The sequence below is a fragment of the Blennius ocellaris genome (assembly GCF_963422515.1).
Source record: "Blennius ocellaris genome assembly, chromosome: 22".
NCBI classification, from domain to species: Eukaryota; Metazoa; Chordata; class Actinopteri; order Blenniiformes; family Blenniidae; genus Blennius; species Blennius ocellaris.
Genome location: NC_137671.1, coordinates 1,546,424 through 1,571,964, shown reverse-complemented (window position 1 = coordinate 1,571,964; position 25,541 = coordinate 1,546,424). Strand labels below are relative to the sequence as shown.

Here is a 25,541-nt window from a genome sequence, read left to right as displayed (position 1 = left end):
GTGGAAAAAAGTCCCACGCCAAAGCTGATGTGAGAGGATGAGTGGACGACCAGAGGAGATCAGCGTCTGTTGCCAGGGAGACGCTGAGATCGAAGGAGAGGCAGGCACACAATATTTCAGCAGAAAACAGAATCATTAAAAAAAAAAAAAAAAAAGCAAAGAAAATGTAAATATTGATATATCCCCATCAAGCAGACAAGATAGAATCTCTCCAAAAACATATATAAGTGGAACTCTGGGCGTTAATGTTCCTGCAGCAGTTTTATTTACACTTTATATCAGTGCGGGTCCCTCCAGGACCGCCTCTGTGGGGCTTCCAGCGGGTTTATTATCGAAGTTTTTCGGGTCCCTCGGCCCGGTGTGGCTCCCCGTAAGGGACATTCCTCGCCGGGCGGCCCCTCCCCGGGAGCCCCTCAGTGCGCAGACTCCGGCTGCCCGCTGTCAGGGCCGGGCACACTGACAGTATGGCGGCGGGGTGCAGCTGGAAGGATGCTACCGTCGCCCGCGATGTGTCTGTCGCCGGCAGGACGTGAATGGACCATCGACGGCGAGACCACCAGAGGAATTAGCAAGAGAGGCCCGTCGCCGTGAGCTCCGCCATGGCCCGGCTCGCGGACTACTTCGTCGTGGTCGGCTACGACCTCGACAAGCGAGGTGGGTGCTCGGGTTAGCCCGCGCCGCTAGCTGCAGCCTCAGCGGGGTTGAGCGGGAGGCGGGGAGGGAGGCGGGGACTGGCCGGGTCGCCGCTCTCAGCTGGGCGGCGCCAGGCGCTGTCAGCCGCCCGCGAGACGTCAAAATCGAGGCCGGGGACGCGCGGGCCCGACGGGGATTAAGTGCACTTGAAAGAGGGGCTCTCTGCCGGTGTCACCCTTTTCTGCTCCGGGAGCACACTGGAGGGACGCTTGCCGCGCGGCCCTCGAGTTTTAAACACGTTTTTATCGCCAGGAACTTGAAGAATTTCTCCGTGTTGACAAGCGAACTTGGGCTAACTTCAGCGGCTAGCAGCTAATGCTAGCCGGGCTAGCTGAAGGGTGGGGGTGCTGGCTGTTTGGTCGGCTGTGACCTAAGACGGATTTATCCACTCGTTTCTATGTTTTTTCTTCCGTGGTACTGGTGTGCTTTGTTAGCGACATGTCCCAGCAGCGTCCGGAGCCGGGGCAGCCCGGGGGGGGGTTCAGTCAGTGTTGTGGCTGCAGGGTGCAGAGCGGCTCGGGACAGTCAGACGGCGACAGCCCCCCCCCCCCCCCGATCCCCCACCTGGACTTCATTTCAAGCGTCTCTTTAAAAGTGCGGGTCGCTGCTTCGCCCCAGTCCGAGAAGCTGATTGTTTTCCTTGCGTTTTGTGCGGATTAACCCAGATGGCTTTGCCCCTCCCTTGAGCCCCCCCTTGGACCGGAGCTGCGGTGGTTGGGACAGGGTTTGGACCGTTATCTGAGCCCCCCCCCTCCTCCCCCCCTTTTAGCCTGAGCCTTGGCCTAGATCTGTGCAGTATAATGGCCCGTTTAATCATGAAATATTAACTCTCCTATACAGGGAAAGCGTGCAACTTGTAACATACTTCAGCCTTTTTTTTTTTCTTTTTTTTTTATTCAGAGTGGAGTTTTGCCCCATGATTTATTCAGAGGAGGCAAATTGTGCCACGACAAGCCCCGCGCTGCAGCTTTTACCCCGATCATGCAAGAGTAACAGTACATCACTCTCCTGTTTACATTGCATGATTGCACTTATTGCATCTTTTCTCCTCCCTCTGTTTTCAGTAGGTGTGTGTGTGTGTGTGTGTGTGTGTGTGTGTGTGTGTGTGTGTGTGGGTTTGAATACAGGATGTTATAACGTGGATGCTGCAAACGCTGCAGAAACACTTCTTCCTGTTCTGCCTTGAATGCAGCTCGGTGCAGAACAGGCCTGTAAAAAAAAAAAAAAAAAAAGCATCTGGGAACCAGACATGGAGCCTCAGTGGCTTTAATGGATCAAGGCTCCCATTGCTCGTAAAAAGCCAAACACTTAGGAGTGATGATGGTCGGTGGGCTGCTCTCACCAGTATCAAGGAAACATTCTGTTTGTAGCATCTTTTCCTGTGACGCGTCATTGTAGCCATCATATCGTTTCCTCAATCTGATTGGTCGGTTTTATTCTGTAATCTTAACTCGTTCCTTGCACATTTATTGCCAAGATGTTAAGTGTTGTGGATGTTTAGCGTCTGTGTTTTTCCTCGAGGAGTTCATCGTCTTCAGCGTGACTCCAGAGAAGATGTGGATCTTGTCGTCTCGCACTCCAGATAAGAGAATGAACATGGATCCTTCACATCAGTAGAAGCACAGATCGTTTTACTTCTTCAAGCTAAAGCAACAATGGGACGTGCTTTAAATGGTGCTCAATACGTTCTAGTGAAAAGAACTTTTTTTACGAAGGATGCCTTTGGCTAGATTTTCATATAAAAAGGTGTCATGCAGAGGGGATCTGCTGCGTCTTCTGCCGTCCGTGCCCCTCAGACATGTAGCTACCGGTTCTCCCGGTCACTGGTATCCCCAACAAGGCAAACCTTTCTTCTTGTTGCCTCACTTGTCTGTCCTGGCGTTTGCGTCTTCGTCGTTACCTGCGTGAGCCCTGATGGATGCAGAGAAGGATTCTCCCTGTGTTGCCGTTTCCACTCACAACTCCTCTGAAGTAGAAGCCCAAAATCGGTAAACGTGAGAAGCTGTTCACAGATAAAATGTCGACCTAAGTACACGACCTGTCTCTGGTATGTGTGACACAAGTTGTGTGCTTGTGTTATCATTTTTTTTTCTTCCCCTCGCTTGTGGTCTGCTGCCACTAGAAAAAGAAAGCGCTTGGCTTCCTGACAAGAACGAGCGGTCCTCGATCCTGAGAGTACCAGGAATCCTGCTGTACAGTGGAGTTTCCTCTCGTGTCTAAATATTTCATGCATCCTGTTACTGTGTGCGTGCGCGTGTGTGTGTGTGTGTGTGTGTGTGTGTGTGGAATGCTCCGGCATAGGCACTGACAGGTTTTCAGCACTGACATCACTGCTGCTCATCTGCTGTCACCGAGGGGAACCTCTGCGAGTGTTTACACTGCGAACATGCCGCAGGACGAGCGTCTGCTTTTCAGCTTTTAATGAAAAACTTTGAAGCCGATCGTCCGCTTTCTGGACCAGCCGATGCTCGCCTTGACGCCAGAGCCTCGGCTCTCCCATTCACCGTCGCCCGTCAGTGTCGGGTTGCTCACATTGTGCTCGGCCTCGACGTCGGGACTCTCGGTGGCTCTTGCTCAGAGCCAAACATGGCTGCCGGCGGCTTCGGGGAAGGAGTCCGCAGTCGGCCGGGGAGTGGTCGTCCCGGGCCGGGGGGGTGGGGGGGGGGGGATCTCTTGAGGAGCTCGGCCGGCGAGTGGCGTCGCCGTGTTTTGACAGCGGTTCCTCTGCTGCGTGGAGAGGCCAGCGGCCAATGGGATTCGCGGTGCGAGGCCCAAACAGGAAGCCGTAGAGCGGGCCCGAGGGAGACGTGTGTTTAGAGTGAGAATCCAGATTGTCCCTCCCGTGCATGTCTGAAAACCAGGAAAGGGCCATATTGGGTTTATGTGAGACGGTCTCTTTCAGGACAGCGAGCACACACACACACACACACACACACACACACACACACACACACACACACACACACACACACACACACACACACACACACACACACACACACACACACACACACACACACACACAGACTCTATTGTGGCTCCGTTCGGTGCCTCTGGCGCTGCAGTTTGAGGGTGTTGGTCGTTGTGGCCGTGGCTCTAAACAGCATGCAGAATGGTTGTTTTCAGACCGGAGTGACAGCTCAGTGAGCGAGCCTCTTCCCCGAGCGACACGTACAGCTCGCAGCCTGGCCTGGGCCAGTCGCATCGTGAGAGGCCAGCGAGGCCCCCCGCTCAGACTGCACAAGATTACCCAGGTTACCCCTCGTAAGCATCGGACTGTGTCGTCACGAACATCGCGAACGAGACTCAGAGCAGCCCCAGCAAAAAACCAGAGACACTTGCATAGCAGAGATTGTGGCATCATTCTGTATTTGAGTTCTCAATGTGAGAACAGCTGAGCGAGTGAGTGCTGCGTGCTGCATGCTGCATGCTGCAGCAAGCAGGGCTGGCTGTGGTGCAGCCACTTCCTCCAGCAGCTCCAGAGCAGAGCTGCAGCCTTTGCGACGCTCCAGAAATAGCCCCCACAATCTGCCTTTCACTGGGGGGACGGAGTGACGGAGGACGGAGTGACGCTGCGCCGCAGCAGCGCTGACTTGGTCCTGATGCTTGTGACGGCTTGCTGGCCTCTTTGTGGCTGTCTCTGTGTGTTTGCTGCGTCGCCACGGTAACGTCTCTCCCCCCATGCGGCCTGCGGGCTGTGATGAGCACTTGTGGCATACTGACTATTTGGAACACAATTAAGATGCACTCCCACTTTTATGAGAAAGAACTGAGGCTCTAATGGCAGAGCAGGTCAACTTTCACCCCCCCCCCCCCCCCATCTCCCCCTGTCCACTCATTGAGGTCCTTGTCCATAAACGCTGAATGTAATGAAAATCTGTCCATATTATTTAGTCATTGTCATGTAATCCTGTATAATTTAGCGATTAGCAACACTCCATAATGACCCGTGTTGATTCCGATTGGCTCGTCAAGCCCTCATGCCGCACAGTAAACACAGACATTAACCAATTAGATCAGTGGATCAGTGAGCATGAGCCCATAAGAGGCAGATTCATCATCTTATAGAGAGAAAAAATAGGCGATCTAACTCGTGGGTACTGCTGAACGATGTGTGTACGTGTGTGTACGAGTGTGTACGCTCGGCTGACTGAAAGATAACTGGGTTTACGCCACATACCCTGTGTACGCTGGTCTACACTTCTGCTCACTTTGTCTTTTCCTTTCTTTATCGGCGAATCTTCACCAGCTCCTGTTTGCAACCTGGTCGTGCTCCTATAGTTTTGATGCTTTTGCTTAATGTCTCGCTCGATACCGGGCTCGCTTCCAACTCACCTGTTGCCCACATTTTCATATCACAACACAGATAGAGGGCAGAAAGAAGATAGTGAGTTTAACCAGCAGCCAGCAAAGCGTGGTGTGGAGGAGAATCGCTTGAAACCAGGAGCAACGTTTGAGATCGGAGAACAAAAATAAAATAGGCGATCTATTAGCAAATTGCAAGTAGAAACATTTTTTTTCTCGTCAATTATGTCGACTATGTTCGCTATTTGTGGCAGCTCTAATGAAAACCTTTACATTTGCACTCGGGCTGCTTTAAAGATTGTATTTGTTGTGTGTAAATTAATTTTTTTTAAAACGTCTATATGTTTACAAAAACCAAACAAATATGACCAAAAATGTAAGGTTCCATTAAAATTGGCTTTATGTTCAGATTCCAAATGTTATTGAAAGCTTCCGGTGCAGAATACGGTGAAATGTCCCATGAGCTGTTGCATTACGTGTGTTTCTACAACCCCCCCCCTCTGACAACATGACTCTGAAGATAATGCTAGTTTGCTAGCTTTCATGGCAGCATCACCGACATCTCAGCTCGGGTGTCAATGTTGTGTTGTGACTGCTATTCTTAAGAGATGTATGAAAAAAAAATCAATGTTTTCTTGGTGGTTTGGCCAGTTTGGGCCCACGGGCCTCATGTTTGATACCCCTGATTAGAATTTGCAGACATCTTTCCTTAAAGTCAGCATTTGCATTCCCGTATTTCCTGTCCATTACTGAGATCTATTATTAAAAGCATTGTTAGAGACACAGTGAACGTCTATTTACGGTTCCGGCCAAATCTGTGGCTTTTGTACAACTCGAGCTTCCAGGCCGTCATTTTAATTTTCTGCAAATGCTGCCAAGTTTGTGACTGAAATACATTTGTGGAATGTGCTGCAGATTGGTAAACTGCCTCAATGACATGTTTCGTCAATCTTAACCAGACCAGAGTCCCCATGAAAGAAAGTCCTATTTGGTTTTTTTCTTCCTGAAAATGAAACACAATTGTCTTGATGTGACGAGTCGGAGCAGGATTTAGCCACGGCGGTTTCACAGTGAGCTGTAGGAAACGTTGCACCAGGCGAAGCCACACACACTTTCCATTAGCACTCACAAGGAAACAGTAGGCAGACCTGCATGCGTTCTACGATGGCGTATTGTCACTGTGCATTATGGAACAAAGTCATTACGGCTGCTATGAGGCTAGTGCAGAATGTCAATCCTATGCGTGCGTGTGTGCGTGTGTGTTTATGTGTCTATATTACTGCCGTCTGTCTGCTGTGCTGAATGCTTGTTATTCATGAGGGAGACGATGGCCCCGGGGCCCCAACCCTGCCCTCATTCCCTCATTCCTACTGCACAGATACAGATGAGAGAGAGCGTGTGTGTGCGTGTGCGTGTGTGTGTGTGCGTGTGTGTGTGTGTGTGTGTGTGCGACCACTTCTTCTGTCAAGATGAAACTCAGGCCTTTGCATTACAGCTTCTCATGGCAAAGTGTGTGTGTACATGTTTGCTGTTAAGTCTCTGTGATCTGCACCCCAGGAGGGCGGCAAGAGGGCGGGGGGGTGGGGGGTGGGGGGTCCGGGGGGGGGCAACAAAAAGCTGGATGCTTTGCCCTAGATTTGTACCGAGAGACAGATGTGGTCGTCAAGCTGCAACTTTAATTATGTATTGCTAATGACATTTCCTGTTCTGGTGTCGTCTCCAGGATAGCTGCGTCCCACGCTGACGCACTGTTACACATGTGTTATATATGAGGGTAGAACGCACGCCAATACAGATGTAAACATGTTTTCTAAGCGTGTACTGGTCTGTGTGAGATAACTAGTGTGTGTGTGTGTGTGTGGTTGTTTGGGATGCCCTCATCCCGCGGCGCTTTGATGGTTCCTCTGGAATGCCGAGAATTCCTCTGTCCCCTCGCAGGACAAAGGCTGAGTCAGTGCCTCTTGCGGTTCGCCCCGCCGGTGCTCCAGGGAGCAATCGTTCAAACCCCAGAGGGGCGATTCCAGCGCGTCCGGAGTTCCTTTGATTGGACGAGAGGGGGGGGTTGGAGGGGTTTTCAGGATTAGCCCGCTGGAGGCTTGGTGGCTGAAGACGCCACCATGCATGCGCGGATTAACACGTGTGATATTCTGACGCGAAACAGGAGATTGGGTTGGGAGATGTGATCGTCACTGGCTCCGAATCAGACTTGCAGCTCTGTCTAATTGTAATAATTGGCACTGGAGCGTCATCTTCACAAAGATGGCCTCCAGGCCTGTCGCTCAAAAACAAACAAGAGAAATCTGCCTCCCAGAGGCCCCCACTGTGTCAGCTCTAATCTTACACGTCGTCTGGGAATCGGTCTGGACATCCAGATTAAAGCACTGCCATCGGTCCGGACGTTGCTTAATGTTTATTTCTGGATGCTGCAGGTAATTGTACAAACTTAACACCTAATGCTTTGGTTGATCCAACCACCCAGAGTCCATGAATTAATGAGGTGGAACATCACATGCATGCATTATAAGTGACGGGTCGAGCTTTGCGTGCTCCATCTGATTCAGTTTGAGCCGAGAGGAGAAGTGATTAGAAGGGATGTGTTGCTCAGAGGAGACAAAGGCTCTGGCCGCCAGAAGATAAGTAGTGATTGAGTTGCATTTGTCCGCAGATATCACGTTTCCGTTTGCTGTCTTCCGGGGAAGCGCGCGGAAGTTCAGTTTGCATCTCGTTGTGAAGAGGCCCGCGTGCGCTGAGCTCATGTTTCCTGTTTCTGAACACGTCGGTGGTGAAGAAGGGTGCTGGTGCTCCCACCACTGCTCTGAATATTTGCATTATATCGGTACAGGGGAGAGAAGTGGCTGCGGAGACGCAAAAGTTGCCACATTTGGTGTGGCGAAAGTAAAAGAAGGTGATGGAAACATTGTGAAATACTATTTTGAACATGTTTACTTAAGGCTTAATTAACAGCTAAATATGCGTCGGTGCTCAGTGACACGTCCGCCCCTCAGAGGTTCTACTGTATATAGTAGAACCTGACGACAGGTGAGAAACATGTAGTAATCTTTGACGGTGCTTTTCCTGGTTGATAATTTATCTACGGGTTAGTCGTTGATTGTGTACGATGTTTGAAGGTTTCAGTTACAGAGTGTACCATCAAGTACCTGACATTTTTTAAAGCTGCCTGATGCATGTGTGTTGAGTTATTTATATGAGCACAAGTGCTCTGAAGCTTCTTCTTTTTTTTTCTTGAAGGTTCCTGGGTAAAGACCTCATTAACTAAGAAACCTCTCCACTTTTAGTCTTGTCTTGGTTTTGATTGTTCCTTTTTTGATCTGTCAAATACTTGCATTACTTTTAAGGTTGTTTTGAGACCCTCCAAACTTCACATTTTTTCCTCCGCGAGTAAAACGGTGTCAAATGCCTTGTTTCTCTGCATCCAATAGAAATACTTATGCAGCTTTGACGGTGTCTCCTCTGGAGGAACTCAAGCACCAACCTCAAATAATGATGACCTCCATCAAATGTGGTCCATTAAATGTTGAACTCGACAATTCGAGTATCACGTCGCAGAGCCCTTGACCGAAAATTCCGAAGCCCGTGTGTGAATTTGCACAGATTATTTAACCGTGGGCGGATCTTTGGAGAATCCCGCCCTTGCCCCAGCCCTGCCACAGAGACGGTGGTACCTCACAATTCCTTGTGTTGGCTGTTCCGTCTGGCTTCCTCTCCTGGAAAGCCTTTCCTTTTTGTTTTTTTTGTTTTGTTTTTGGGGGTGGAGGTGGGGGGGGGGGGGGGGGGTGTCGTCTGGTGGAGGAGGGGGGAGCTGGGAAGGGCATTCGTTTTGCAGGAAGGACGTGAGTTTGCTGAAGAGCTTTTGCACAAAGAAAACGTCCCTCATTGTCTCCAGGGGTGACGGCGGTTGCCAGATGGAGTTTCTTTTTTTTTTCCTTCCCCCTTCAGTCTCTGTGACTAAACGGCAGCTCAGCTCAGCTCAGTCATTCAGGGCAGGGATTGACTCATTCATTCATATAAGATTGTCATCTGAGACCCATTTGCGACGGCGAGAAATGTCCGGTATTATTTATTGATGTGCTGAACCTCAGTGACAACGCCGGCCTCCCCTCTGATTTTAATCAGAGCATAGGTGAATACTTTGCACTGAGTGTGTGTAGTAGAGATGTGGGTGGACCGCTTTGGAGCGCATTGTCAGAGGGTGTGGTGTAATTATCTCATAGTTTTGTGAGGTTCACCCCGAAAACTGGAATTCTTTTGAGAGGTGCTCATGATTTGGTCCACTCTCCATTATTGTCCATGGATGCAGTGGGCGTGTCCACTACTGGCGGTCAAACCAAAAGTCTCCGAGACAACAGTGGTCGGCTTATCAACCTGGTTTATCAGTTGCAGTTACAGTAAGACTTCATGCCGTTACGTGAACATGTCATATATGGATTACATCGTCTTGTATTGTGATAGCAATATAACTTGCAATAAATAAACACCAAAATACATGATGGTGCTCTGGAGATTTATTCTTACATATGATAGTGGCTTTTCTCTTGCCCCCTGATTTGTTTGGCATCTTCCTCTCTGGTTGAAGTTTGTCTGTGCAAATTGACAAAGAATCTGTTAATGACAGACTTATTGTTTGAGCCAATCCAGGTGAAAACGTTGTAAGAACGGTTGTCGAAGCCCCCCCCCCCCCCCGATACGACGGAGCCATTACTCACTGGTTCCTCTTGGCCCAGATTTCCCTGGTTCACCTGCTCCTTCCACCGTCGCCACGCCTCCTAGGCTCTCAGCAGTGAGTGGCCATCTGCGGTAATGGATCTCCATGTGATTGATATCGACACGCTTCCTGTCACGACGCTTTTTCACAAGAAATCCCCAACTTTCAAAATAAAAGCCACTGATGAGGCTCATCAGTGGCTTTGAAGGATGTCAACAACAAATTCCTTCAGTATGAAATTCTCCCAGAAAGTCCAACATCAATCAGAACGTGCTACTTAGCCAGACACGTTAGTTTGAATAGTTTGAGATACGACTTCCATCCTCCTCGATCTTCTTCAGGGACCCAAAGCGTTTACACAGGGCTGCCATATGGTGGGCCGGTTTGAAACGAGGTTCAGGAGGACAATTAGTCATTTAAAACCCAAATGTTTTGAAAGTGAGGTTTTCTAGATTGTCTCAAAACCATTACGTCCCTATTCCACACCGATTTGACCTGCTTCTTCATTTCAGTATTCCCACACCGCGACTTGTGACACGGACAGTAGTCGGGGGGGGGGGGTGTAATGTCGCCATATCGCACACCTGTAAAAGAAACACACGGAGGAATGTGATGCTCAGAAGGGGATAGCAGTGTAATGCTACGACCTGAGACGCCGGTCTGACTTTAGACCACACTTTGTGTCCCGTTGCAAAATTATTTCCGATTAAAAGCAGCCACACACCAATCTGAGCTCGCTGCCTGCCGTCGCCATGGAAACGGCCCCGTGTGGGCGTCCGTGTGGTCTGGTCGCTTGCAAAGGAGAAGCTGTGGTTTGGTTCTGCAGCGAGAGCACGCCGAGCTGCGGCGCCGTCCGTCAGATGTCACGTCACCCTTCCCCTCCCGTGTCACTGCTGCTCGTCGTCCGTGTGAGGAGTCATCGCCAGCTCTGGCGTCTGACACACATTTCCTCTGTTCCTGTATGGGGTTATATTTGTGCCAAAATTCTGAGCGAGCGATGGGAAAATTTGAGCGCAAAAAAATTAATTGTGCAAGCACACTAATAACATTTTGAGGAAATATTTAAATTGCGCAAAGACAAACTTGATTTTGCGCGCTCAAAAATCATTTCTGCACTCAGATTCTTCCTCTGCGCGCTCAACCTCTCTCTCTCTCGCTCGCTCAAATCTCTCCACGTCCGCGCTCAAGTTCTTCTGTGCGCTCGCTCAAAATGTGCAAAGCCCAAATGTGACAGACACGGTTGTCCACCAATCACAGAAATTTGGGGCGGGTGTTGAACTCTGATTGGTTACTTCGGATTCTGGAAGTGCCTCATAACCAACGAAGAAGAAAAAGAAGAAGAAGAGGGAAAAACAAACTGCGAAGGAAAACAGAAATAAGGAAAACTAAAGATAATGATCCTGGATTACAACATGTTTTCCTTCGCAGTTTGTTTTTCCCTCTTCTTCTTCTTTTTCTTCTTCGTTGGTTATGAGGCACTTCCAGAATCCGAAGTAACCAATCAGAGTTCAACACCCGCCCCAAATTTCTGTGATTGGTGGACAACCGTGTCTGTCACATTTGGGCTTTGCACATTTTGAGCGAGCGCACAGAAGAACTTGAGCGCGGACGTGGAGAGATTTGAGCGAGCGAGAGAGAGAGAGGTTGCTCAAATTTTCCCATCGCTCGCTCAGAATTTTGGCACAAATATAACCCCATATTCCTGCTGCCCGGCGCGAGAGGGTCGTGACCCTTGAAAAGACTCTTTACTTTTGACCTGTATGGATCACGTCTTCACTAATAGAAGCTGACGTTCTATAGTTTTTATATTACATCAGAGTGAGTTTTTACCCTCACATGTTTCACACAGGATGTCTGGAGTTTTGTGATAAAATGTAAGAATACGTTACCACAGTTCATGTCTATTTCCACGCGACGGTGTCGTTTCTGCTGGTCCCTTTTCTCCACCACAGCAGGTCGTTGCAGCTTGAACCGTAGACTTGGAAAGTTTCTCCGCCGGATGCCCTCTTTGCTTTCACAAATTCAAAAATCGAGGTAACTTGACTGGTCAATAAAAAGGAAAACCCTCAGGACAATGTTCAAATTGAGCACAGTGAATTCCAGCTTGATGTATTTCATTTAAGCTTTTATGTCACGAGCGACGACGAACCAATCTCTCTGCGTTGATTATGCAGGTTATTATATCAATTGTTTGAGTTGGATGTCGTTTATGGAGCCAGTGGAGTGATAAGAGCTTGTATTAGACGTGCACCAGTGCAGGTAGCCGCGATTTCGGTTCATGCTGTTAGTGGTTTGTTTTGCTGGCGTTACCTTGTGGAGTCCTCGAGGGTCAGAACGTGTTAGCTCACAGTGCTCACGCTGGAGATCCAGGCCGAAAAAGAGCGCAGGAGAGGAATCAGACATCCAGGGAGCGCGAGGGAGATTTTACTTGTAAAAGACGTCTGCACGTGGTACCTGCTGTGTGTTTCTGCTCACTGAGACCTGGCTGAGCAACAATATGATGACCTCCACATATCACCGGGACGGACTGCTTGTCTTCTGCCCTGAGCCCGATCAGGGGGTGAGTGGGCGGAGCCACAGCAGTGATTGAACTCGTAGGGGAGGGCTTTTGTGCGCTGAGGGACGGGCAAAACATGTTAAAAGTGAAAAACAGCAGTCCGGGAGGGCTTATTGGACCATGCAAGGCAAACCAAATGGTTCCATGTTTTACGGAGAGCCGTTCCGTTCCTGGCTTACATCCGATGACCATTCTGACAGTCCATTTGGTGCACAAAGACTGTTGGAAATTAAATCTCTTGACCGATTCATTGCACTTCTCAGTAGTCGCCAGCAGGACAAACCAAGGAGGTTGTCCGGGGTTGCTTCTCAGACCTTTGCTCACAGTCTGCACACTTTCAGGACGACGACTATTTTGTAATCGGGTCGTTCAGACTCCATGCTCCTGTGGAACAATGTTTAACCATGAAAATAAATTGGCACTCGGTGATATTTGGTTGTTTTTCTTTGACTCTGTTTGAGGTATTCTTTAGTTATTTAGTATATTTCTACAAGTTTGTCATGATGGAAATTGAGGGACTAATCCATGTGAACCTCATACGGGCTCTTCCTGCACACGATCACTTTATCTTAGCTGAATGTTCACCATCGGCTTGTAATTTGACACCGGCATCATTGTTTCAGCTTCTGTCTTTTTAAGACCTCCGCTCAACATCGTCCAGCTACTGTGAAGCTTTTATTTTTATTTTTTTTTTACAAAGCTAAGCCTGTAGAGAAGCAGTAACGTGTGGCTGTAATTTGACACCAGCCTCTGAGTTGAATTAACTGCTTTTTGAAACACACATCTGTTATGAAAGCAGTAATCAACGGACGTGATCTTGTCCCAGACCGAGCGTTCACAGCAATTGTGAAGATGTAATTTGACACCGGCCTCATTGTTTTGCCTGGTCTGAAACTCGGCAGTAGCAGTTTGCTTCTAATTTCAGCAGTCGACACGTTGGACACGTTCATCCTGAGCACCCAGCGCCCACGCGCCGCTGAATGTGCATTTGAAGAATTTATTGTGCACAGATGTGTAGAACACACAACGGCTGGAAATGAAATCGAAAGCGTCCCGGTCACTAGTGTGCAGCCGTTACACACCAGGTCTGGCTGATAACTCCTGGGACTGATAAGGACCCTTTGCGTTTGAGGCGCGTTGGTTTGACGAGGACTTTCTCTGAGCTGTTTAACTTTTACCGGTAAATACTGAAGTGATTTTGGTTTCATCAAACACGGCTATTGTCAAAATCCTCCACTGTGACTGGATATAAAACCAGCGTTTCTGCAAATGTGTTTTTTTTTTCGATCCTCAGTTTATGGGACTTTGACTGTATCTGACTGGAAATAGGCTTGTGATCGGGGGTTTTCTTCTGATGTGGTTGTGGAACAGGTGTGGTCAGTTTCAGACTTATCTCACCTTATCTTGCCTTCATAAAATAATTCAAATGATTTGATGATATTGCAGTTTTCAGTTGCAGATACCCGAAGGGTTGGTTCTCAACCAACCAGATGACTTGAGTATGTTTTGTCTAAATCAATAATCATTTTGCACTGTGAGATTGTCCATGCGACAAACGTTTTTGTTACGATAGCTATAATCCAAGAAAACACAGTTTTTTTTAGGCTGTGTTAACGCCAGAGACTCACTGAGTGTGTGTGTGCATGTCGGGTAGTGACTAAAATCTAAACTGTGAGTCAAACTGAAACCTTCCAAGGCAGCCACACTGCGGCCTGCAGCACCGGGAGGATGAGCTGATAGCAGCCTTGACACAGTCATCGGCTGGTTTTATATGGGGGTATTATTCTATTACTTCAGACAGACAGATGGAGGTACAGACGGACAACTCTCCATACGCATAGACTCATAGTTTTGCGACAATAATACCCCCATTGTCTAAGACCGACCCAAACGATGCGAAATTAAAATGAAGAAAAAACTGTCACAGGGCCCAGCGTGGAACTCGCAGCTATGTAAATAACTGCTTCCCTAACTGAGTTCGGGGACTCCCTTGTGGGGGGGGGGGGGGGGTGGGGGGGGGCAGTGGTCAGTGGAGATGGTACAGATTCTGCATGCTCTGAGCTTTTTACAATATTAGATTTGCACTTAATATTGCAGATCTGGGAAGATGACCATCACTTCTGCTTTAAAATGTGTCCACAGGCCACATGTTTGGCCTGTGGACAGAGAGTACGTTGTGTTTTCAGGAGCTTCAGAGCTCCTCAGGTTGGTTTGGAGGCTCCGACTCCATCGCCGGTGGTCAGACAGGCTCCATTCTTCTGTTCCGTCACGAGATATTTTCCAGGCCTCGGAGCTTGTATGGAACTTGTGTCCTCACGATTGTAATATGTAAATGCCGCTGTCGTTCGAGTTTGGCGTGCAATGTCCTGTGGCTGGTATCCGGTTAAATATCTGCTGCAGCTGGAAAGAATGAGATTTAATAACGGGTGGTTCAATCCAAGCTGCCAAATACACACAACAGTCCCTGGATGGTCAGCTTGGAGTCACTTGGTGCCGTTTGTCTGACGTTTCATCAGGTGGACTGCGTCTAAACTGCTGATCAATGTGTCACTCTGGTTCTATGCTCCCCTGCTTTTAAATGACGACGGGGAAGTGTGGACGTAGAATCTGAACTGAAACGCGGACTAAACAATGAGCTTTCATTTATTTATATAACCGTCTCCACTGGAGTAGCGTCGGTAATAAAACAGTTACACTTATCAGCATAGTAAAGCTTTATGTGCTCATATTTTCAGACACGTTAGCGTGTCATAGGGTCACTTGAAGCTGGTGCTGTTTCTGCACCAGCTTCAAGTCCGTTGCAATATTTAGGTATCACTCATGCATCAAATGTAAAAGATTGATGTGACTGGAGGCGCGCTGTTTTCTTCTTCCTGACCCCATTTTTTAAATGTAATTTACTGTAATGCAACACTTTGATGCAAAATTCTGAGCAATGCTTGCATCAAGTCACATAATGCAGTAATGCATAATAATAGAAAGCCTTCCCCTTCACCGCTGTTCATTCCCAGGTGGTGTTATAACAGTTTAAAGTGGAAGGAAATGTGACCCTGTGTCTTTTCTCAGCCCTCCAGGAACAGGGAATAACTTCAGTGTTTCCCCGTGTGTTTTGTTTGTGTATCGTCTGTGCTTCTGTTCCCTCAGTAGATGCCTGCAGGCCTGGTAGATTCTTTTTTTTTTTTGTCTCCAAGAGACAGTTTGGTACAAAACTCTGGTGGATCCCTCTCTTTCATTCAGCACCAAACAGTATTTTGATTTGCGCGGCTTTATTCTGCGCGCACTTCCTTTGTGGGGATGAATGGCGCCTTTAAGCGGCCGGCAGAGCTTCAGTCGGGGCGCAGCTGAAAGACGGGGTCTGTGGCGGTTGCATAAGTCCCTCTTTGTGGTGTCATTGTGGCGCTGTGGCGAGGCGGGCTCTGGCCGGCTGTGGACAGGGCCTCATTAACCAGAAGCAAGCAGGCGTTCGGACGCATCGCGCCCTTGTTTCAGCCAAACACGTGGCCTCGGTGAATGGACTGAGCTCACAGACGGTCATTCATCTGATTCTGGACATTTTAATGTCACTCTGTGGCCGACACACATTTTTATTGTACTTGTCACGTGGCTTAGGTGAGAATTAGAGTTTTTCCGATCAGCAGAAGGACATTGACCTGATTACAGGCGTTATTATGCGAGTGTCTTTGAATATGTGTCAGAATGTGCAGTTCAAATAAGACCGTTTGTGTCTCAAATTATGAAGACATGAGGCTTTTCTTTGAATCCAGGCCAGTTTCCAAAATCATGAAGGCATTTTGCATCCAAACCTAAATGATCGAGAGATTATTTGTCGTCCCAAATAGCCGAGCCGAACCCAAAAAATACAAAGCCGTAAAAGACGCCAGCGTTCCGATTGGGTTTCTAGAAGACTCTCGTGGAGCTCACAAGTAGAAACAAACAGACAACGGTGACCCCCGAATAACACAAACTGACCCCTGCACTCGTCCCTCTCTCTGTCTCTCCGCAGTGGAGGGTGAAGGTCAAGGTTGCATTCTCCAGCGGTTTCCTGAGAAAGACTGGGAGGACAGCCCGTTCCCACAAGGCATAGAGCTGGTAAGTGTCCCTGTGTACCCCAGTGGCCTCAGCAAGGCACTTAACCCCGTCAGGGTTCAGCCACTCTCTTGTGATTACTGTAAGTCACCAGCAACGGTGTCAGTGACATCACTTCAACAGGACTGTGTGCACTTTAGCCTGCAGATGAAAGTGCAAATGAGTCCAGGGGTCATGTGTGTGTGTGCGTGTTAAAAGCCTGGCTGACTTCTTGTGTATTTGTTTCAGCGTCTTTCCCTCTGGGCCTGGGCTATTTATAGAAATGAAAACACTTTTTTTTTTTTTCTTGCACCCACAAGTGGGGAAACTTTGGAATTCGGGAGCCGTTGCAGCCCAGCTTGTGGCCGAGAGTATTGACCCGTCAGTGTGTGTGCGTCACGGTGATTGATGACTAACCGGGGCATGCACGGTGTGTCAGGGAACCCCTTCATCTTTATTCACAACAATGTCACCGTTAAGTCTTTTCTGGTTTGTCGGTGCCGTTTGATGAACGGTGGATTGTTTATCGCTTCAAAATCAAACATCGACGCCAAAACCTGCAATTTGTCATAAAGGGTCTGATTGTGGTTTTAAACGTCGTCCTTCACATTCTGGAAAATGTTTGACTGCATCAGGTTAAACCTCCGTTTTCTGAATGATCATAGACGTAATTATAGAAAAAAAGTATGCAAATGGCCCATTTTAGACTAAATGACCGTTTCTTCATTTAGACACAAGTTTTTTTCTTCCCAGCAGGACTTTTCACTTATACACAGGATCAGAACTCCTCATCACGGCTTCACCTTAGTATTACCGAGCTGTGATTTACCCGGCCTGAACCCTGCAGACAATCTGAGGGCTGTTGTTAAGCACTGAGGCGCCAGAACCACAAACCAGCCCAGAGCGTCTATCTGAGCAACGTGAGCTTCATAAAGGCTCAGCAGGTCCGCGGGCCGATCATCACGAAGCCACGCAGGAGGAGAAAAACACCGGGGGGGGGGGGGGACAAAAGACTTATCCAAAGCTCCTCTTTAATTGATCTCATCGTGCTAACGTTTCATCTAAAAGTGCGCCGACCAATTTGTACCGCAGTCGAATGGATAATGACGAAACCTAAACAAAACTCCAGCTGATATTGACTCCCTGCTGTTTGTTCACCTCGGCTCGTCACACAAGGAACTCGTCTCTTAATGTTTCATGTTTAGGCTGCAAATAAAGGCAAGTTGCAGACCGTGGTTTCTTTTGTGGCGTCGGTATAAATTTAATTTAAACCTGTTTGAGTGAACGACTGAGTGAATCATCATGAGGCCTTGTCGTATGTCACAGGTTGCTATGAACTCTAACGTCTCCTCCTCCTCCTCCTCCTCCTCCTCCTCCTCCTCCTCCTCCAGTTCTGCCAGCCCAGCGGGTGGCAGCTGGTCCCCGAGCGGCAGCCCGCCTCCTTCTTCGTTGCGGTCTTGACCGACATCAACTCGGACCGTCACTACTGTGCCTGCTTCACCTTCTGGGAGGGTCTGGACAACCCGCAGGTGAGAGGAGCTCAGCACAACAGCTCGCCCCCGACCAAATCGCAGAGAGATCGTGTGAACTGAAGGAGGAAAGAAAACGAGGCAAATCCCACCTCTGAACCCGAGTTCCTTCATCTTCCGTACCACGTCCTCCAGTTCAGGGTTACACGGGGCCTCTCTGGTCAAAGGTTGTCACTTTATTTGCGTTAAAGTGATCGACTGCGTTTAAATAGATGCATGTCATTCAGTCCTTCAACCCGGAACCATATGAACCAGGGGTGTCCAACTTATTTGAGTTCAGGGGCCACATACAGCCTGATTTCATCCCGAGTGGGCTGCACCGGTGAAATGGAGCCTTAATGAGATTTTAATTTAAACTTTGTTGTGGTGCAGAGTATATGTGAGGGAAATGTCAATGTTCTAAGTAATATATAAGGAAGAAACCTTTGCAGAACCAGGCTCGGAGGTGGAGGCGTCCTGCTATAGTGGCTGGAGTGAGAGGAAAGGATGAGACTGACAGACAGATTGGGGGAGGGATGCAGAAACTGGTAGGAGTAAGGGTTTCGCCGTTCAACAGGAGGCTTCAGATCACCAACTTCCATTTCTACTGTCGGAGATCCTGGAGGGAGGGAGGGAGGGGAGAGAGAGAGATAGAGACTACAATGTCAACATAAAGCCAATTTTGATGAAACCTTCTGGTGCAAAATGCAGTGAAATGTCCAAAAAAAGCTGTTGCATAATGGATAATTTTACAGCTTCACTTTGACACTGAGGCTAGTTTTGTATCGTTCATTGTAACATCATTGATGCCTGAAGTCGGAGAAATCAATGCTTACTTGGACATTTTTACCGTTTGCGGATTGGAGCCTTTTACTGGCTGCTTTTGGCCCACGGGCCTTATGTTTGACACCCCCAAATTAAAGTAAAGACCGCCCCTACCGTGATGCTTTTACACATTGTACAACGGATAACTTCCTCCATGAGATTCCAGAAAGGGTGCGGGATGAAACACAACTAGCCAGTCTCCACCGGTTCAAACGTTCTACAGCCAAACACTGGCGGATGCTCCGACTCTCACCAGTCGACAAACGTTTGTCCTAAATCCTAGAGCCTGTCTTGTTGAGGTTTTCTTCACGTGGGCAGATCCGGTCTTGACAGAGTCAAAGCCTTTTAAAGCCTCCGACCGTTGACGCCCTCCCACGGGACGGATCGCGTTCCCTCAGTGAGTCAATCGCGCCAGTCAAGCACTGGATGTGTGGCGTGGTATTTTGTGGCTCGTTGAGCAAAACCTGCGTCGATCTGAAGGTCGCGCAGAAGGCCTCGCACACATCTTAGCCTGGTGTTTGAAACCCGCTGTGCTTCCAGCTGCAGAAGGCCGAGGCCGGCGTCGCGGACGAGGCGGACGAGGAGCCCGCCGTCGTCCAGTCGGCCAAAGTCTTCGCCCCCAAGAGCCTGGTGCTGGTGTCCCGACTCGATCACACAGAGGTCTTCAGGGTAGGTGTCGGGGGGGGGCGGGGCAGCCTCACGCCTCACGCCAGCTTCCCAGGATACATTTACTCTTGTCAGGGAGTAACTATTTGCCTGTGTGACTGTGCCCTGCTTCCTGCTTGGACAGAACTGCCTGGGTCTGGTCTACACGGTCCACGTAGACAGCCTCACTGTCCCCTTGGAGACGGTGGTCGGAAATCTCCTCACATGCGTCATCCCCATCGCCGGAGGCTCCCAGGTACGGCTCTTCCCGCCTCATCCCGTCTCTCTCGCCTCGCTCGCGCAGTGTGGGTTAGCTTGTTGAGCGTCAGCCGCCGTCGTTTCTGTTGCGTTTCCGTGTGTCGGAGAGATGCAAGCTTTTCTGAAATGCCGGCATGTGTGCGGGTCCCCGAGTAATGTTTGGGTTACTTTCCTCACACGACTGGCTTTGCTAGTCCGTCTCCCAGGGACGACTCGGCCTCCGTCTGCTCTTCAGTCACAGTCACAACATCGCCAAAAACGCTCAAAACACCCATGAGAGTTTTTACTAATGGAATACCGAGTCATCGCATTTCACAAACCAAACAACCGTCCTTTTATTTATTACCAAACAGAGACATCTCTTTGTTTTATTTGCGCTGACATGCAAGCATTTTTTTTTTACTCTGTTTACCAACGTGAAGCCAAATACTGGTGGAGTGGAGCGATTCATTATGTAATCCTGGCCAGCAGTGTTGGAATTTCAGCCCTTTGGATGTAATTAAGACAATAATGTGAATAGTTAAAAAAGAGCCACAATTGAGAGTGTGCAGCTTATTTTGTATTGAGTAAATATTATCACTGTGATATACGCGATACCTACTTTTACACAGAAATGGCAAACAATAAACAATGCAGTCCTGTTTATGTATCATGAGGAGCAGTTCCTATCCAATTATCTTTAATGCAGCTTGATGTAATGAGGTACCAGTGTTATGAAGACTTATTACATTATTTTTTTATGATATCTGCTCATATATTTCTATCTCAAGTGACTTCAAAATAAAAGCACTGGGCAGGTTGTCCATTGGAAAGTGTCTCATCAGGGCGTCTTCCCTTCAAAGGGGATCCACTAATCTAGAAATCTAGAATATATGTGGGTTTTCCAGGTCAAGACAATTCTCCATGATATTGTAACTTTTAACAGACGCCCCTGTCCTTGTGTGTAAAAGTTGAGGAGGGTGTCTGCCCCCCCCCCCCCCATGGAAGTGTATCAGTGACGGCAGCAAGTGGCAGTAGGAAGCCTCTGCTCTCTGCAGCGCTCGCCAGCTGTGGCTTCCAGATGTTGTGAGCCCTGTGTGTGACGTGTTGTGCACCGGTTCCTCTGTGTTCCAGACAGATGGGTCTCCAGGTTGTAGTTTAGAAAAAGCCCCTCCCCAGGCCTGTGACTGGCTGCTGGCCTGTCTCCAGGTAAACCCTCCTGCCGCTCTGCTTCACCGACCAGCAACCAGCAACCAGCTCCATGATCACACAGCCTCGTTTTCTTTTTTCTGTCTCCCCTTCTCTGAGGAGTGTGTTTCCTCTCGCAGTCATTGCAGATCACATGTGACCGGCGGTGCTTCAGCCCCCCCCTAACCCCCCCCCCCCCCCCCCCCCCCCCCCCCCCCCCCCCATCATGTGTGTTTGTGCATTTAGTGATCAGACACTTTCCACTGCAGGATCACGTTAATCATTTCAAAACGTCTCAATTCTTCTCTGCCTCTGCCTTCGTCCACCACCTTGATTTGTGGAGAGAGAGGAGGAGAGGAGGAGGAGGAGGAGAGAGGAGGAGAGAGGAGGAGGAGAGAGGAGGAGAGAGGAGGAGAGAGGAGGAGAGGAGGAGGAGAGATGAGGAGGCGAGGAGAGATCATTTCAGTATAAATCACAAAATGCCAAACAGCTGATGAGACATGAGGAAGCACACACACACGCACACACACGCACACACACACACACACACACACACACACACACACACACACACACACACACACACACACACACACACTGTGCCGTGTGGGTTCAGCAGGCCATATGGGACGGCAGATGGTTTCCTACATTGAAGTCTGAATGGGCGAATCACGTCTAATCGGCATTAACACACACACACCACACACACACACACACACACACACACACACACACACACACACACACACACACACACACACAGACCCAAACGCTCACCAGCAGTCGTCACGCCTCCTCCCGAGTGCAGAGGACGTCGCAGGACACTCGGAGAGAGTAACACACACTTACACACATTCCTGTGAGCCTTGTAATCACACAGGACTCTGTCAATACCGCGGTGTTTTCACACACAGTCACGTGGGAGCAGATCAGCTCTGCTATGTCATTGCCACACACACACAACACACACAACACGCACACACACACACACACACACACACACACACACACACACACACACACCACACACACACACACTTTGGACAATTACTTTGATCAGGCCTTTACAAGGGCTCATTGTGTTGTTGTGTGAAAAAGAAGTACTTAGATACTCACATTTTTATTGGAAACACTCGCCAGACATGGAGATATGAGATAAATATATGACATAAACTTTAGGACAACATAAAACATAAACACAACCCTGAAAAGTTTTAGCCCGACAGTTCATGGTGAACAATTATGGAACAATGTCCAAACATCAACCTGTTCAAATATAAATACAAACAAAAGATTTTTTAAACATACAGAGAGGAAGAAATGCATTAGAGGAAGAAGTAGGATCAACTTATATATGTGTGTGTGTGTGTGTGCGTTGTAAGTTTGGTCTGTGTCGATATGGTCGTTTGAAAGGTAACAAGTTCTCTTTTGTTGACGTTTTGTTCTTTCTATTCTAGTGTGGAATGTACTTTTGGCTGCTCTGAGTTTGGGGGTGGAGCTCAGAAGCTTCTTGCAGAATGTTTACTGCTCAAATAAACAACAAAAAAAAGATATGCACAAGCAGTTAAAAACTGAAAATTTCCTCCTCATGTTGTTTATTTCTGCCTGTGGGTAACTGAGTTCTGTGATATCGGCAGAAGCATAGTGACCTTCCAGCAGTAATCTACTGCAGCTGGTCAGAGTTGGTCGTCAGAAGTCAGAAGATGTGATTCAGCTAACAAAGTGGCTGTTTGCTGTCCGGTTCCAATACACACGTCTATCTTTTATTCAGTGTTGGATGTGATAACTCCCGGGCAGGACCATCACGGCAAACATTCCCCAGCACGTTGCACTTGGTCTGGCCCACTTCGGTCTGCGCTGACCTCTGGCTGACCTCTGGCTGACCTCTGGCTGACCTCTGGCTGACTCAGCCATTTCCCCCTCTTTTACACACAATTAGGCAAACGAGAGAACCGCAGGTGGCCAAGTTCCTCCACCTTCTGCTCGTCACTCTTCCCCTCCACCGCTCAGCTGGAGGGGATATTTACATTGATACTTATATCATATATTTCATATGGCATATTGCATGTACATATACATATATTTATACATGTGCAAGTACACTAATACCATTGTATTATTATTATTATTATTATTATAAGTATACTATTTCTATTGGTATTATTATTATTATTACTGATATATATATATTGTTATTGTTTGCTATTTTATTGCTACCATATTGTTATATTATTGCTACCATTATTAGTAGTACTATACACGAGTATTATAGGACTATTGCACATTATTATCTGCATTATTGTTATTATTATTATTATATAATGCCTACTTCTAATGGCTCTGCCACGGCACCTTACTATTTATTTATCTTGCTTTTATCTCCTGCTTATTTCTAAGTGCCCATGTTCCGTTCTGTGTTTTACTTATGTCTTATACCCAGATATTTTTATATTTGTATTTTTATTCCTTACTTTTATTTCTATTCTATTGTATTTTATAATATTCCTATGTACCAGATTGCTGCAACAAGACAATTTCCCTTCGGGGATGAATACAGTAATTATCTATCTATCTTTCTATTTATTTAAACTACGGTTAGCGGGGTAGTTTACACAGACCTCATCGTGTGGCTCTAAAGCGAAGCTCCTGTTGGTGTGGAGGACAGACGGAGCGCTGCGGTGTGGAAGCGTCCGTCCGGGTCACGGTGAACCACACAATCTGTACCTGAACCCCGTTTGTCTGCAGGTCGGTCACCACTGGGCCAAGTTATGGCGACTTGGTGACCGTGACCTTGTTAGCTGCCGACTGTGTGTGTGTGTGTGTGTGTGTGAGTGTGTGTGTGTGTGTGTGTGTGCAGCAGAGTGCGATTTCCCCTGTAAACGTGACTTTCGTTGAATTTGCATCACATTCAAGTGGAACATGTGTGAATCCGTCCATGAAAAGAAATGCGATAAAGAGGAATTCCAGTCTCAGATTCTCCACATCGCCGGGACAGAGAAAGGAAACGTAAAGAAAAGTGTCAGACGCCGCTCCGCTGGAGGCCGGTAAAATGTGAAGTGTTCATCTGTAATCCGTCGTGGTGGATAGATGAATAACTGCTGTTGTCAGGATTGTGTTCAGTGTCGACGGAGCTCCTCCTCGTCTGAGTGGAGAGATGTTCGTTTAGGGATCAGTGACTGGTCTTCTGATGGCTTTATTAGATCCTCAGCTTGTGTGTTACTCTCTTTTACAAGCTACAAAGTGTGTGTGTGTGTGTGTGTGTGAGACCTACAATAAACAGCCACTGTAGAAGTCATCATGTCATTCACTCCCTCGTTTTCCCGCCGTCACAGCATGAGGATCACTCATCGTTCTGTCATCACTGTGTTTTGAGTTGAAGCATTGAACACGTGTGATTGTTCCTGTGCTGATGAGCCATTTGGTTTCACGTGTCTCGTCGTCGTGCTGCTCTTCATATGACTGGACGTGTTTATGGCCACGCCGATACGTGAACGTCCAATCAGAGACCACCGTTTCTAACATGTGTCTTATCCCTTGTGTGCGTGTGTGTGTGTGTGTGTGTGTGTGTGTGTGTGTGTGTGTGTGTGTGTGTGTGTGTGTGTGTGTGTGTGTGTGTGTGTGTGTGTGTGTGCATGTGCGTGCTTGTGTAGCCGGGACAGGAGGAGAAAGAGGAGAGTTTGGTACGCCAGCCCAACTCTCTTGTTAGTCAACTCTTCTCCCTCTCTCCCTCCCTCTCTCTTCCACTCTCTCTCCCTCCCTCCTCTCTCCCTCTCTCTCTTCCACTCTCTCTCCCTCCCTCTCTGTCTCTTCCTCCCTCTCTCTCTCCCCCTCTCCCTCCCCCCCTCTCTATCTCTCCCTCCCCCCCCTCTCTATCTCTCCCTCTCTCTCCCTCCCTCTCTGTCTCTTCCTCCCTCTTTCCCACTCTCTCTCTCTTCTCCCTCTCTCTCTCTCCCTCTCTCCCTCCCTCCCTCCCTCCCTCCCTCTCTCTCTCTCTCTCTCTCCACTCTCTCTCTCTCTCCCTCTCTCCCTCCCTCCCCCTCTCTCTCTCTCTCTCGACTCTGTTTTTTCCACATCACGCCTCCTGCAGCACGACAACCAATCAGAACGCTTCAATGTCCAACATGTGACCAACAACTGATCATTCTCTTGCAGACTGCACGTGTATTTAGCAAACAAAGATAACTCGCCCACCTGTCGCTGACCGTTTGCACAAATCAATTATAAATGAATTAAATAAATTCAGGAATCACTGCACTGTTGCCTAAAATCAACAGTGTCTGCAGAAGTGCTTCAATGCTGCTGTTAAATTCATCCGAGAAGAGAAAGAGCACCGTTATTCTTTCAGATTTTGTTCTCGTTGTTTTGTTTAGTTGGTTTTTTTTTTACCATTTCCGTGTCGATGATTCAAGGCGGTTCACACGACGGCTGCTTTCAAGTGAAAACTCGTAACTTGTCTCATCCCGGGTGTCTGTTCACTGGAGAACGGCGCCACTGACCTGTTGGACACGACGTCTCGAAATCGCAGTTGTGACGTAGTCAGACAGATAAACGTACGCCGGTGATCTCACGACGTCCTCGGCAGACGTAGCAATAATGCCGACTCGTGCGATGGTTCCTGCCCACACCGCAACGCTGTTTCACGCAACCGTCGTCCGCGTGTCGGCGGACAAGACTCGCGTTTGCCGAAAACGATGACGTCATCCGAAGCTGTGCGCTTCAGCTGGCTGCTATAGTTTAGGATCATTTCTTGTTTTATTTACTAATCAAAACTGGCGGGAGAATCTCGCATCGGTCA

The 25,541-nt window shown here is 48.3% G+C and overlaps 1 protein-coding gene across 1 annotated transcript in view; it reads left to right on the top strand.

The window, feature by feature from the left end:
• Positions 1-461: 461 nt before the first annotated feature.
• sbf1 (SET binding factor 1) overlaps positions 462-25,541 on the top strand; it is a 51,565-nt gene continuing 26,485 nt past the window's right edge. The window contains 6 exon segments of the mRNA XM_080518537.1: positions 462-654; positions 16,282-16,367; positions 17,735-17,872; positions 19,217-19,345; positions 19,467-19,577; positions 20,693-20,800. Coding sequence (XP_080374663.1) covers positions 600-654; positions 16,282-16,367; positions 17,735-17,872; positions 19,217-19,345; positions 19,467-19,577; positions 20,693-20,800 — 627 coding nt within the window. The 5' untranslated portion in view covers positions 462-599.